Here is a 14,952-nt window from a genome sequence, read left to right as displayed (position 1 = left end):
TAGTGCAGAGAGTTCCTGTTCTAACCTTGCTACTTGGTCCTGGAGATTACCTATCATTACTGTGCACCATATGGAGATGCAAGTCTGGTTATGGGTTCCATGGAACTCAAAGGAATTTGTTGCACCTATCATAAACTGGGGTCCTGGAGTTTCCTCCACATTGACTGCAAACTGACTTACTTCATGTAAAGCTGTGTTTCTGTTGCCTGGATTTTGAGATCTGTGGACTTCAGGGATGGGTGTTGAAGCCCTTGCTGACAAGTGTTGATAAAAATAATTTATCCATTCTGTGTAACCTGGCCCTTCTACATGAGTTTTACCAAGTGTTATGTAGAGAGTTACTGTGGCAGGATCTGCATCCATGGATTTAGTCCATTATGTGAGTGTCCCTGCTGGAAGTGTAGATTCTCATCCATGAATTTCTTGATTGTTGGAATCTTGTTCGAGTCAGCTGTGATTGTAATTTTACTCTGCATATTATGCTGGATTTTAAGAAAGTTTGGAACTCAGAAGACGAGGAGTCAGCCATGCAAAATTATGGTGTCATGCAATCTTGATAAGTTGAATTTTTTTCAAGTGAATATTTATGTTCAGTATTGAGTGTCTATATTCTTTATATCATTTAAGAGATCCTCTTGGGTAAATCCTGAAAATGAATCTGATGAGTACAATTTGAAAAATGAGTAGATCCACTGAGACAGTGAAGTAGTGGCCATGTTTGTTTTATTGTTCTTTGTTTGAACATGCAAACATGCAAGTCTGTACTTTTATCCACAGATTGAGCTTACTAAGTTACCCTGACACTTTATACATGTCCTAAATTATTTGCTGGTAGCACTTAGAACTAATGTATTTTCTTCTGTACAGATGTATTTCTGAATATTTCAGAAGCTGGTTAAGAGTCTCATACTATGGTGGCCATTTTTTCTTTGTTGAAATGTAACAATAAGATTTTTAAGATGGTCACCATGGTAGCCATACTGAATGTACAATTTACACTATCTTTATTTACCACCAACCAGATATCATAAGTCTTTTGGTGAAAAACTCATGGGTGGCACTCACCAGATAATATGTATTTTTGAGAGAGTGCCATATGTAAGTAGTTCGCATTTAAAACATGTACAGTGGAGAGAATGTTTGCATACCTCTATGCTACATCAATGTAATGTGGATGATATTTCTTTTGGATATTGTACTTTTGGAAATTTTACATGATTTAAGCACACTGCTAACTAAAATGACTGCTCCCTTGTGTTAAAAAATCAGTCTGAATTAGTCTAAAGTACACTATACATAGCAGCTATTAAAATAGGGAAAATGAATTTTGCCAGACTAGACAATAACAGCTTCTGAAAGTGCAATGAATGAATTACCAAATATACAAAATGTAAAAAAAAGTTATCGGCTCTTTTTTATACAATTTACATCTGAAGTTCAGGAAGTGAAAATGACCTAGTAGAGCTAGCACTTTTTTGAAAGGTACACATTTAAAGTAAGGCCAAGCTGCATACTCTATAACCCATAGTACACCCATCAATCATACACCAAAATAAAGGGAATTAAAGGTTCTTTGCATTATACCTAAGATATACAAGGTCTTTTTTAAATAGCCAGTATAACCAGTGAGGAAAGCAGGGGAAATTCTTTTTCTTTAAAATCCTAACCCTATGCAAAATACAAAACTGTAGAGCACCACCATGTCAATGCATACCTCCATTCAGGAAGAGTTGTGATAACAAGAATTTCAACATGGCCACCATGGTGGCCACATGGGATCTTGGATCTGCACTATTTTCATTTAGGACCAACTAGACATAAGAAGTCTTTTGGATGAATCCCCATCTTAATATGAGCATCCATTGAGAAGCAGTAGTAATAACACAATTTTGAAGATGGCTGGGGGGTGGGGGTGGAGAGATCAGCAGTAGTTGTCTAATTTATCTCCACTGTAACCTCATTTACTAGTTTACTCAAATCTTCTCTCTAAATCTGTAAACATTTTCAATGTACCACATATATATATAAATCAGGACCAACTGCAAATAACATACACTGATCTGCCATCACATAATGCATTGGCAGATCAAGGTCCATGTTGTTTATTTCACTGATTATTCCTATGAAACAGCATAGACCCAGATCCTGTGCATTATGCAATGGCAGTTCTGGATCTGTATGGAGAAACTGAAAACTGCTGGTATAAAGTTTATTGTTACAAACCAAATGTGAATCATGATCAGAAGATTTGTAAGATGTCCAAGACAGTAACAGTAATAAAATAAACCTGGAACTTTCTGAACCCACCTGCTCTGAACTAAGGAGAATGCTGCTAAGGTTTACATTAGCCCCTTGTTTCAAAAGCAATGGCATGAGGCTCCCTGTAACTAACTGAGACTTCCCTGAAGACAGACCTTTGGCGACACCATCTGGATCTTGGCCTGAAAAAAATATTATACAAGCAATCAAAATAAATGCCTAATAGCATTGATATCATATGAAAATCATAAGATCTTCCAATCTTCCAATCAAAAGTCATACAGTTTAATATGGTAAAACATTGATCACATATAAAAAGGCCAAATACAATGTGTGTGTGTGTGTGTGTGTGTGTGTGTGTGTGTGTGTGTGTATACACCTCTCCCTTGATAACTAGTGCACAACAGGGTTTACAAACATAGACAGCACTATAAGTGAAGGAGTGAGTTATTGAGGGACCTCCATAGCAATATAAAATTATGCCATCTTTGCTGGACTTCAAGAAAACTGCTGAGATGGGGGCAACTGGTCAGTTTAATGGCTGAATACTTGTTTTAAAATTGCATTAGAAATAATTGTCAATAAAGTGATTTTTTCTAAAAAAGTTATTTGTTCTTATGTAAAAATTACATTTATTTTCAAGATGCTCAATCTCAGAGAGATCATTAACATTATCCCAACTGGTTTCAACACTCCTTCACATGTATGCAAAAATATTGTGCATTACATCACTACTTTATGTTGTTGTTAGGTAGTCTGGTTCCATGATCCATATGTTCCTTGCTTTGCTCTCTACTATAGTGAATGTAACACAAGATTCCTTTTATTTAAAAAAAGGAACATTTAGTTCAAGAAACAGCCATCAATTTTGAAAGTCAATTTTTTGTTGTTCTGTTAGTAAAATGTTGATGCCATAATTTCATTATAAGTAATAGTAAAAATTCTCCACCATGAGGAAATCTCCAAGTGCCAATTCAGGAATTAAAAGTTAGCTACAAACTCTAAAACTAGCTTCTCATTCATAAAATGTACCTGTGAATCAAAATTTTATTTCAAGTATTCATTTTGCTTGGTTATCTATCTTTGATCAAATTTGTGAATGAGTATGATTATTTAAGTTAGTTTAATTATATTATGTTCACCTAAAATGTTGTAACAGCATTTGATTGATCACTTTAAATGAGTTACCTGATACTTGACTGGGGCTGCTAGCTCTTATGCAGGTCGGATTTTCATGCCTTTTAACTTTTCATTTATTCCACCACCTTTATTTGATATAAAAGACGTAACTAACGTGGCAATACAAGGACGTCAGCTTTTAATTCATTGCAACAATACAACAAATACTTATGTAAATCAGATATAAAAACACCATTGGCACTTAGGTTCTCACAGAAATGCTCGCAGACATAGCTGTTATGGTAGACTGACATATTTCACATTTTAATATAACCGGGCACATTGTATTAATGATCATTACGCTTAAACCAAACTAAAAAACAGAATACATGAATTTCAGTTGATTAAAATACTTATTTAATTGGTATTTATTTATAAAATTGCTGCCTCAAGAAGGTGTTAGTGGCATCTTCATTGATCAAAATTTTGTGACATTATTTTTGGTATATCAAAAATTTTGTTTGGAAAGAAATTTTAACAAAATACATGAAGTCCTATTAAAAGTTGATAATTTCATAATGCTGATTCATATTTCCAGGTTATATCAACCATTTTCAATAAAAAAAAATGAGCAATATCTCAAGGTTTTGATTACCAATTTCTATCATGATTTTCTTCAATTTCAACAAATAGAGGTCAATTTTTGGGTACTTTCTAATTAAAAAAATGGGATCCGCATCTAACCCCGCATTATAAGCGGATTTGCAAGTTATCAGGGTGTGAGTTATCAGGGAGTATGGTGTATGTATGTGTATATATATATATATATATATATATATATATATATATATATATATATATATATATATATATATATATAAAAAGAGAGAGAAGTAGAAAGAGTACATGTATCATTAATTGTCCAGGCAATCCATACACAGTGTAGTCTTGATAATCTGATTTCTGTTTATTGACTTGTACTGTAGACTAATGTGACATCATGAACTGGGTGATATTCTGATCAGCAGAACAATGAAATTTCCAAACGATGCAAGCCCACAATTATTTTTTCCACTTCTTAGTCATATCATGTTTTTCAAGGTCAATGAAAAAGAATGATCCAATGTGGAACCAAGCAAAATTCTGCAAGTGCTGGTTATCCAATTAATTAATATCTTAGTTATAAAAGTTTTACTGTTACAATCATAATTCATGTTATTTTATGTTAGTCATAATTCAGATTAAAGTAATAATTCATGTTACAGCCAAAATTGCTGTGTTGAGTTTATAAAGAATTTTTAATGGCAGTACTTCTACTAAATAACACTAATCACTTCAGCTATAAATGTAGACCACCTTGTAAGTGAGGTTGTCTCATTCTGAGTTATTTTATACAAAATATTGCTATTAATAATGAAATCAATTCCATGACCAAATTTGCCTCATAAACAGACTGCATTATACATAAAGTGAGATATTTTATACATAATATAACTGATATAAATTATTACCATTAATCCATGACTATATATGCCTTACAAAGGGACTGCATTATTTTGAAATACTTTATATATAATATTACAATTAGCATTAAAAATGAAATAAAGTCCATGACCATATTTGCCTTATAAAAGGACTGAATTATAATGAGATATTCTTTTAATAAAATTAATGTATTCTGCCTGAAATCTTATGAGGGTTTATTGTTTTGGCACATCCAACTTTCAAACTCATCATCCTCATGCCAAAAGTTAACCAACAGTATAAATAAAAATAAGAGTCCCTGAAATTCACTGATGCTCTCCCGGTCAAAAAGAACTTCCAGAAATTCAAGATAAGCTCCTTTAACTGCTGAATTTTCAAACCAACTCTGACATTTTTCAGCAATAAGATTTTTAAATTAGCTGCTGTTGTGGGCATATTAAATATCAGACTATCACCATTTTCATTTAGGACCAGCTAAACATCACAAGATATGTTGATATGACCTTTTCTTTGTCTGGAGTAGTAATTACAAGATTTTCAAGATGGCTACAGTGGCAGGGAAACTGGGTGCATAAGTGGTACCATTTTAAGATGACTTCCTGGTGACTTTCCATTGAGGGATTGCAAGAGCATTGACAAGATTTTCAAGATGGCCCACTGTGGTGGCCATATTGGATTTGTGAGTGGCACAATTTCAACTACAGATCATAAGAATTTATTTGGTGAAAACTCTATGACAATATTACTTTTTATTCAGAAGGTGTACTGACAACATTTTCAAGATGGCTGTCATGGTGACTAGATTAGATGTTGAATTTTTAGTCTGGACCAACTGGACATTGCAATAAGTCTTTTAGAAAATCTCATGTTGTTTTGACCATCCATTCAGGAGAAGTAGTGGTAACAAACTTTTCAAGCTGGCTGCTGTGGCAGCCATACTGGACATCTGACTGGCACCATCTTCATTTAGGACCAACTCGACATAATTAGTCTTTTAGTTAAATCCCTATATCAGTAGAAGGCTTCTGGTGAAAACCAAAAATGTCAATACGAATTTCCATCAAGCAGAAATAGTGAGCAGCACCATTTTCATTCAGCTCCTATGAGACATCATAAGAAGCCTTCTGGTGAAATTCCATGATAATATATCTTTCCATTCAGGAGGAGCTGAATGGAGTAGTGATAACAAGATTTTCAAAATGGCTGCCATGGTGGCCATATTGGATGTCAGATTAATACCATTTTCAACAAGACATAAGAAGTCTTTAAGTGAAAACCCTATATTCATATGACCATCCATTCTGGTGAAAGTTGCAAAAACAACTTATTTTCAAGAGGTGACCATATAAGAAGTCTGAGCAACACCATTTATGACCAACCAGGCCATGTGATGAGAGTGTGTCTAAGGTTTGTTTGCAATCCTCCAAATAGTTTAGGATGAGCAGTAATAACAACCTAACGCTAGCAGATGGACAATAGGCAATCCCATAAGCTCTCCTTTTCTAGACCAGTACAGCCAAATACTGTACAGACAGCACCAAATTTGTGAATTACATGTCCTGCATGAAGTAACCTGTCCATCTAATTTTTTCATTTTGCCTTCAAGACTTTTAATAACTGCTACTGTATCATGCAAACAATTATGTGTTAATGTAAGGATAGTTTAGGTAAGGATGTATGAAGATTAGTATGTAAATTAGTAACTTCCTTAATGTATAAAAAGGACATTATGAAGGAAGCATCTAAGTATATATTTATCAAACTGTTTGAAGTTGAGTTGAGTTGAGGAAAGGAAAGACTATGATGGGATGTACTAATATTTTTCAACTTGTTTTAAATAATGTATATACCATACATTAGGAGATTGTAGAGAAGCCCTCAGGGGGAAATAGTTTTGTACTAATTGGGTAACTTCTAAATATATAGCATTATTATTAGTCTTTGAAAGAAAAAAAAATGTTTAAAATAACCTCCAACATAGAAGAAGAGTTCAAATTGATTTCAATTTCAATTTGTTTTGTAATTTTAAGTTTCTGATATGGAGTTACTTTTTAAATAATCAATGTGCCATTTTAAGTTTCAAACAACACTTACTGTTTTAATAATCTTTGTGTGATTTCAAATTTGTAATAAGGATTTATTGTAATAGTCTTGTATGATTTTAAATTTGGAAAAAGATTTACATTTTATAATCTGTTACATATATATATTCAGCAACTGTTACTGACTTGAAATCAAGCTTCAAAAATTCAAATAGTGAAAATTAGTGTGATGTGTAATAGTGAATAACATCTCCTTGGAAACATGGCTTCTGGCTGAACATTACAGGCTTTACCAAAGACAATACATTACCCTCTCCCCATACAGAACTTCAGTATAAGGCAGTCCCTTTATAAGGTATGTATGATAATGATGTAACACCTAATGGTACATGGACATGGTTCCTACTTCCTTAAAGCATTATAGTAAGGGAGTACTGTACTACAAATCTATATGAAGGGCAACATTTTTAGAAATTTAACTTTATTAATTTTCAAGACTTTATTTGAATTAAAACTCAAATACAAAATTTTACCAAAACAAAACAAGTGCATATTTTTAACAGAAACAAAGTATGTATACATAATAAGTCCAATATAATGAAATTTCTAGCACTGATTTAATTTTCTGTTAGCAAACTTTAAATTCAGAAAAATTAGTCTGGTGTTAATCTGCGCCCCCCCCCCCCAAAAAAAAATATGCAATAGAAAGATCTGGATTTATATAGCAAAAATACAATTATAATTACATATACCTTTTGTGAGGACAGGGTCCACTTATATATCATCCGCTGACAAGAATAAGCTCAAGTTACCAGGCAACCAGGCAGGCAGTAGGAATGCACAAAGTTTTCATGAAGACGTGGGACAAATGAAATCAAGTGCCCATGTTTCTTACAGAATGAAGGTTACTGTAGTTTGAATATTTCATGGCAAAAGAATCAAGACAGGCTTGGTGATAAGTACAGGTGAAAAACAGTGTTAAAGTGATTGCAAAACAAACTGAAAAATGCAATGCAGGTGCTTTTGATTTTGAAAATATTGAAAAAAAGAGTTTGCTTTAAAGATTATTAATCTAAAGGCAAGAAATATGGCATATTATTCCATATATTTTGCAATTTATTTGTGCTGTTAAAAGTAAAACAAAAGTGTCAGAAACTATAAAATAGGTTTGCCAATGGCCAGTAAATTGTAGCAATATTCAGTTAAAAATTAGTAGAAATAACACTGATTTTCTTTCAAGATAATGGTATCAATATGGATTTTTATTCAAAATTTGTCAAAAAATATTTACATTTTAATTATATAAAATTAAAAATTTGTAAGAAATAAACTTTGCTCTCAAAAGATGTATAGTGTTCATGGAAATTTAGATCACATACTGTTTTGGTATCTTCAAAATCAGAAAAAGGTTAAAATTTTGGTAAATGCTTTTTGAAAGACAAACTGAGTAATTTACTACAAATTATTCATACTGTCAAGCAGCTCTGAAAAACAATAACAATGAAATAAATACATAGGAGCTCCTCAATGTAATGAATACTGTGAAATGTACATGACTATCTTATTTTGACAAAGAATTTTAAATTAAGGCATTCAATATATTCATTAATTCATAATAATAAGATCAGTTTGCATTTCCAATCAAGTAATCAGTCTGCATTTCCAATTAATCATGTAATCAGTTTGCATTTCCAATCAATCATGTAATCAGTGTGTATTTCCAATCAATCATGTAATCAGTTTGTATTTCCAATCAATCATGTAATAAGTCTGCATTTCCAATCAATCATGTAGTCAGTTTGCATTTCCAATCAACGTGTAATCAATTAAATGGTTGAAATTATTGTTAAAATATAACAAAAATTATTATATTGTTGGTATTATTATTATTATCAGAATGTATGATGAAGTCTAAATAGTATTTTTTACAACTACCATTTTGTTGCACCCTGTATTCATTATTGTGCTGAGTAATGTAAAATGTTACTACATAAAAACATTTTTTAAAAATGAAGTCGTATGTTCACCCCAACCATCATGAAAGAAGCACAAAACATGTCCAAAGCATTTCATGATAAAAATTTACAACAAAGGGAAGAGGCAGGAGAAGTCAGATGGGAAAAAATAAAAGTGTAAAACTGACAGTGGCACTATTAAATTGTGCATATCACAGATAGGTATCGTTTATGCGTCTTATGTCACTGTTAATTTGAAAATAGACCCTAAACAAATGTAGCTGATAAAAACTGGAAATCCTGTATTAACAGAGACAGAAAAAAATGTGAAAGGTTATTTAAACATCATTCAAAGGTTTATAAATGTCAACAAAAGTAAGAAAACAGAAAGAGGTATCATACTACATACAAATGTATTTATTAATATTTGAAGGATTGTTTCTCATATATATAGAACTAATTCCAAGTTTTATCAAATGAATGTATAAAAATATTGTATAGATAAAGAGTCATAGTAAGAAGTCTGGGATCAATCACAATAAGTACAGATAGCACTAAGCAACAAAAACATAAAGAACTAAATCAAGCTCCCAAGCAATGTGGATGTATAAAATGAATGTATGGAGGAAGTATCCTAGCAACAAGTCTGATCAATCACAACGAACTACAGATGGTGCTAGCAACAAAGAAATTTACAAGAGCACCAGTCCTTATAACAGCAATACATTCATTCACAGTATAAATGGTTGCATGTATATTCCAATTTAAATCAGTTCCTATTGCAAGCCACATAGACCCCAACCTGCTGTTGCATAATGCAATGGTAGGTCAGGGTTTGTGTTCTTTGTTTTACAGATTACTCCGAACAAACTGCATAGACCCCAATATTCCAGCACACAATGGCAGATCTGGGTCTATGCAGTTTGCATTTGGAAAGGGCTTATAAGTGAGTGCATACAAAACATCAATTCCTTACAACAGTACCATGTAATTTAGAACAAGTGTGATTACTGAGTGCTAAAGCAATGTAAATTTTGTTGTTATAAAAATAATGTCAAATGCTCAAGGTACTGTACAACTTGGCATGTTGTCCACCAAGCAATAAATAATACAGAGTTATGTCTGCCTGTTTATAATCTGCAGGTAGATCAAGGTATTTCTAATGACATGATATAAGTAATACAACAAACAGTGTAGACCATAATCCGCTAGCATAAAGCAACAATGGACATGGGTCTATCCTGTGAAACACAAGCAAATTTTCTAATTAAATTGAAGGAAAAAAAATAAAACTGTAAAATAATATAAAACTGAAAAATATTCTTTTTTTCGATGATTCTAGGTTGAACTGATTTCACAAACTATATTTATATCATTGTTTTCTAAAATATTTTGAATTCTGAATATATTGCTGCTATCACACATGAAAGAAGAAGTAGTTTTGAGGACTATGATTGTTATTAATCAAGGGAATAATGGAACTCCTTGGTCAATGTGGTTCCTGACTGCCCTGCCCTGAAGCGAAAGAAAAACAATATGAATTTAAGTAAATAAAAAAAGGAATATATAAATCAAGTTAAAAAAAGTGCTTGTATTTGAGTTTAATTTTAGTAAGGAGAATAATGCTCATTTTTTTTCTCAAAAATGTTGAGGATATAAATTGAGTTTAACGGTCATCATGTGAACAAGTATCGTGTATACTCCCTTATATGTCTAGTCCATCTGCAAACAACAGACCCTGATTTGTGGTCACATAATTCACCAGCAGGTCTTGGTCCACGTTGTTTGTTCATAGATACTACTAACTGCATAGATCTAGTTCCGCCAGTGCATTATGCCCCCGTAGATCGGTGTCTATGCAGCTTGCAGTTGGTCTTGACTTACAAATGAGTATATATATGGTACATGTTTTACATGAAACTCAGTTTCTGAGCGACTGTACAATGTTTTTGCTTACCTATATTGGCTGTATGGCATTTCATGGACTATATCATAATACTTGGATGCTAAGCACATCTACCACTCTTACAAACTTGTCAGGGAATTTATACATCAGCCACTTTACAAGAAATTTACAAGTAGACCCCATTGGACTTGTTATAGGAAAAATACTGTAGAGGAGTCTGGTATATGAATTTCCTTTTCGGGGTAAAGATACTAATCTTTTATACCTAAAATAAATGAGTTCTAAAATTATACAATTTAGGTCAGGTAAGACAGTCTAGCCAATTTCAACTGACACAACCTGTTACAACAGTCAGATTACATGAGATCCTTAAAGCATTACCAATCTCCTTTGGAAAGATCTCAGTGTAGTAAATCAAATACAGGGTAGTAAATCTCACAGTGTAGTAAAACAGATGTATGTTTGTCTTCTAGAAAGTGTGATTTCTTAAGCCATACAATCTTATTGTTATGATGAATCTCAAATGAATTGCAAATGCAATAGTGTGACTAAGATGACCAATTGCAGCTGCTTTTTTACGTCATCATAGAAACCACAGTTTTACAAGAATAACTCAGCAAGAAATTTAGATTCTGAAACATATCCATAGGTTTACAATATAAAATGTATCATGTTTACTCTATAAAAATTCACACCAGAATATTACAATTTCTGGAAAACTTACAGTTGTTTACTACATGGTGGATCTCAAAGAGCTGAATCAAAGATCATGCCTGTATTAGCAGGGATTTTTATAGACAACTTTAATGAGGTTTAGGTTCAACAGTTTGGTAAATAGAGGATCTCAAATGAGCAATGATTTAATAATGAACTTATGAAACAAGTTCAATAATGTCCAGCTTTTGCTAGCCTTGACAAGCAAAAACTGGACCTTATTCAAACGAGTTTCATAAAATCAATACTAAATCACTACCCATTTGAGTTTCTTTTTTATCACAATGTTTTTATTTCAGTGGAAATTATTTAGATAGAAAGAAGAATGAATAATTTGGTTCATTCTGACAGATGGTGCACTTTTCATTTGTTGTGCATAAAATATAGTCCCAAACAAAGATGAACTAGTAAAAGTAGATTGTATATTTTTACAAACTACAAATCAAAGAAAAGGCTTCCATCCAAATAAACAGAACATTTTTAATGACGAAATCATTTTTTGAAAACAGAATGATCAATGTAATGTGATGTCACATTGTTTGATATGGTACACATTAGGCCTAGAGTACATATTTACCCTAAAATGTCACTTTCAGAACTAAACATTACATTGTAGCGATTTTCAGGTGAAATAGGATTACTGGAAGCTGAAATTCCCATATTTACTGTAATGCATTTGTGACCAGATATTTGCAGTAATTGATCTGGAACAATAGATTGTACAGAAGACATAAACAAAATTTCTTTCTGAGTTGGATTTGCATCCCATATATACATTGTAAATATGCTGTGGTTGGATAAAGTTCTGTTAGATGGGAGACCCATTTATGTCCACATTTTTCTGTGAACAGAGGTGAGTTTATTTACTTCTGTAAGTTAACATTTGAACCACACTTGTATGAAGGATGGATTCAATATCTATGTTACAGATATACCGCCCCCTCCCCCACCCATTATCAAATGAGCAATACCTTTAGTTTTACTTCTTATTGTTGTTCTTGTCTTGTACTTTTATGATATTTTTTTTATGATGATATTGTTATATATGGGGGTAACATATCCATATTCAGGCAGCTGAGATTATTTTTCCTCAATTTCCTTTCATGAATTGAGTTGAAAAATAGCAGCCAAATGTTCACTAAAAACAAAACATTCTGGGAGGCGGGGTTAAAAAAGTTTTCACACAATCACAGCCAATCAGTAAAGAGAATACTGCACAATAATTTCATTGGCTTATTTACACTAATCAGAATCACATAAAGTGATATATTCACATGTGCTAATATCAAAAATATGAAACTGCACACACTATAGGCAAAGTGTACAGACTATGTGATAAAGAGTAAGACCAACTGGGAGTGTGGATCCATCATTCTGGAAAAGAAAAAAACCAATTGGTGGTGTGGATCCTACATTCTGGGAATGGATATGACCAACTGGGGGTCTAGGTCCATCATTATGGAAAACAAAAAGACTACTGGGTGGTCTAGATACATCATTCTGGGAAAGTTTAAGACCAACCTGGAGTCTAGGCCTATCATTTTCGGAAAAAATAAGACCAAATGTGGGTCTAGGTCCATCATTCTGGGAAAGAAAACATCAACTGAGGGTCTAGTTCTGTCATTTTGGGAATGAACAAGACCAACTTGGGTCTATGTTAATCAATTTGGGAAAGAACTGGGGTCTAGGTCCATCATTCTGTGAATTAACAAGGTCAAATGGGGACTTAATTTCCTAGAGTAAATGCATACAATTAGGAAAATAGGGAATTCTACATTTTAGATAATATTTTTGTCAGAGTAGCAGCCTATTTTTATCACTTGAGGACTTATTAAAAATCTTCTGATTCACATCTGGTGTATCCAATCAAAATTTCCATTTTATTTACACTTTTTATTTTGTTTATTTGAGCACTTTTGAATTTCTTCCAGCAACTGATTTACTGTGGAAAATTTGAAAGTAACATTTTGAATGGTCATAAGTATTTTAAGACAACTCACTTTAACTTCCTGAATAACCTAGCCTTGATCAACCAGACACTCACTTGGATGCATGTGATCTCTACCACACAAGGGTTGGGTAAAAATGGGATGAGTCACATGTTCTCTACCACACAAGGGTTGGGTAAAAATGAGATGAGTCATGTGATCTCTACCACACAAGGGCTGGGTAAAAATGAGATGAGTCATGTGATCTCTACCACACAAGGGTTGGGTAAAAATGAGAACTGTGATGATGTCAAAAATGAGATGAGTCATGTGATGTCTACCACACAAGGGTTGGGTAAAAATGTGAAATGTAATGATGTCAAAAATGAGATGAGTCACGTGATGTCTACCACACAAGGGTTGGGTAAAAATTAGATGAGTCACGTGATCTCTACCACACATGGGTTGGGTAAAAATGAGAACTGTGATGATGTCAAAAATGAGATGAGTCACGTGATCTCTACCACACAAGGGTTGGGTAAAAATGAGAACTGTGATGATGTCAAAAATGAGTCATGTGATGTCTACCACACAAGGGTTGGGTAAAAATGAGATGAGTCACGTGTTCTCTACCACACAACGGTTGGGTAAAAATGAGAACTATGATGATGAGATGTCATGTTTTATTTACACGTTAAAAGCTGACTGAAACACACATCCTGCATCAGCATCTGCACTCATTTATGTGTAAATGTTTCCATATGACTGCAGAAAATATTACAGAAAAGGTCTCAGACAGGGAGAGATGTCTTTCTAGTTTCACATCTACAAAGTTTTACAAAAGTTCCTGCTATGAGTAATCACCCATTCTATTAGACCCTCATCTGGTGAAGATCCGATAAGGCCATGCAAGAGTCTGCTTGATTGAGACTATGAATAACCTGTCACATCAGATTAATGTGCAAGACTTTATATGGCTCTGATTATGACTTTTATTGACTAAGACTTTCTGTGACTTGATTAAGACATTCTATGACTTATGCGATACTCATCTTCAAGAAAGCCTAATTAATGATAGTAGACAATGTTTCTATGCTTTATCTAAAGCATATTTTTGAAATTACTAACATTTAAAGAGTGCATGGTCATTCAGTCAGTACAAACTGAATGGTTAAGATTTATTCAATCTTAGCCAAAGGATATTCTTAAGGAGTTATTTTAGATAGAAAAAAGGCTAAAATAAGTGTCTAGTCTAATTGAGCAAATGCTAAAATATGAAATATGAAATTAAGTGTCCAGTCTAGTAGAACAAATGCCAAATTATCAACTTAAGTGTCCATTACATACCCAATGCAACAGTCAGTAGGTTTTCCTTTAAAATAATGAGCAAATCACTACTGAAGTAATTTCTGCTCATGTAATTTACCAATAATCAGCTCAGACCCAACTTTTCAAAATACTTACAAGGCTAGCAATGGACTTTCAAATACTTCAAGTTTACTATAGTGACTGTCGTGGAAATCCTGAGACACTTGGTTTGATTG

General features: G+C 33.0%; 1 protein-coding gene across 1 annotated transcript in view; it reads right to left on the bottom strand.

Moving 5' to 3' along the window:
• Positions 1-14,952, bottom strand: part of LOC149783687 (uncharacterized) — a 168,830-nt gene that overhangs the window by 14,438 nt on the left and 139,440 nt on the right. The window contains exons 19-21 of the mRNA XM_089932889.1: positions 10,352-10,375; positions 7,658-7,678; positions 2,308-2,441 (exon numbers count right to left, since the gene is read on the bottom strand). Of these exons, the coding sequence (XP_089789015.1) occupies positions 2,308-2,441; positions 7,658-7,678; positions 10,352-10,375 (179 nt within the window). The remainder of the gene's footprint in view (positions 1-2,307; positions 2,442-7,657; positions 7,679-10,351; positions 10,376-14,952) is intronic.

Source organism: Sinohyriopsis cumingii, chromosome 14, assembly GCF_028554795.1.
Source record: "Sinohyriopsis cumingii isolate HCF-2022 chromosome 14, ASM2855479v2, whole genome shotgun sequence".
Classification (NCBI taxonomy): domain Eukaryota; kingdom Metazoa; phylum Mollusca; class Bivalvia; order Unionida; family Unionidae; genus Sinohyriopsis; species Sinohyriopsis cumingii.
The sequence above is the reverse complement of the archived record's forward strand: the minus strand, read 5'-3'. Positions and strand labels throughout refer to the sequence as shown.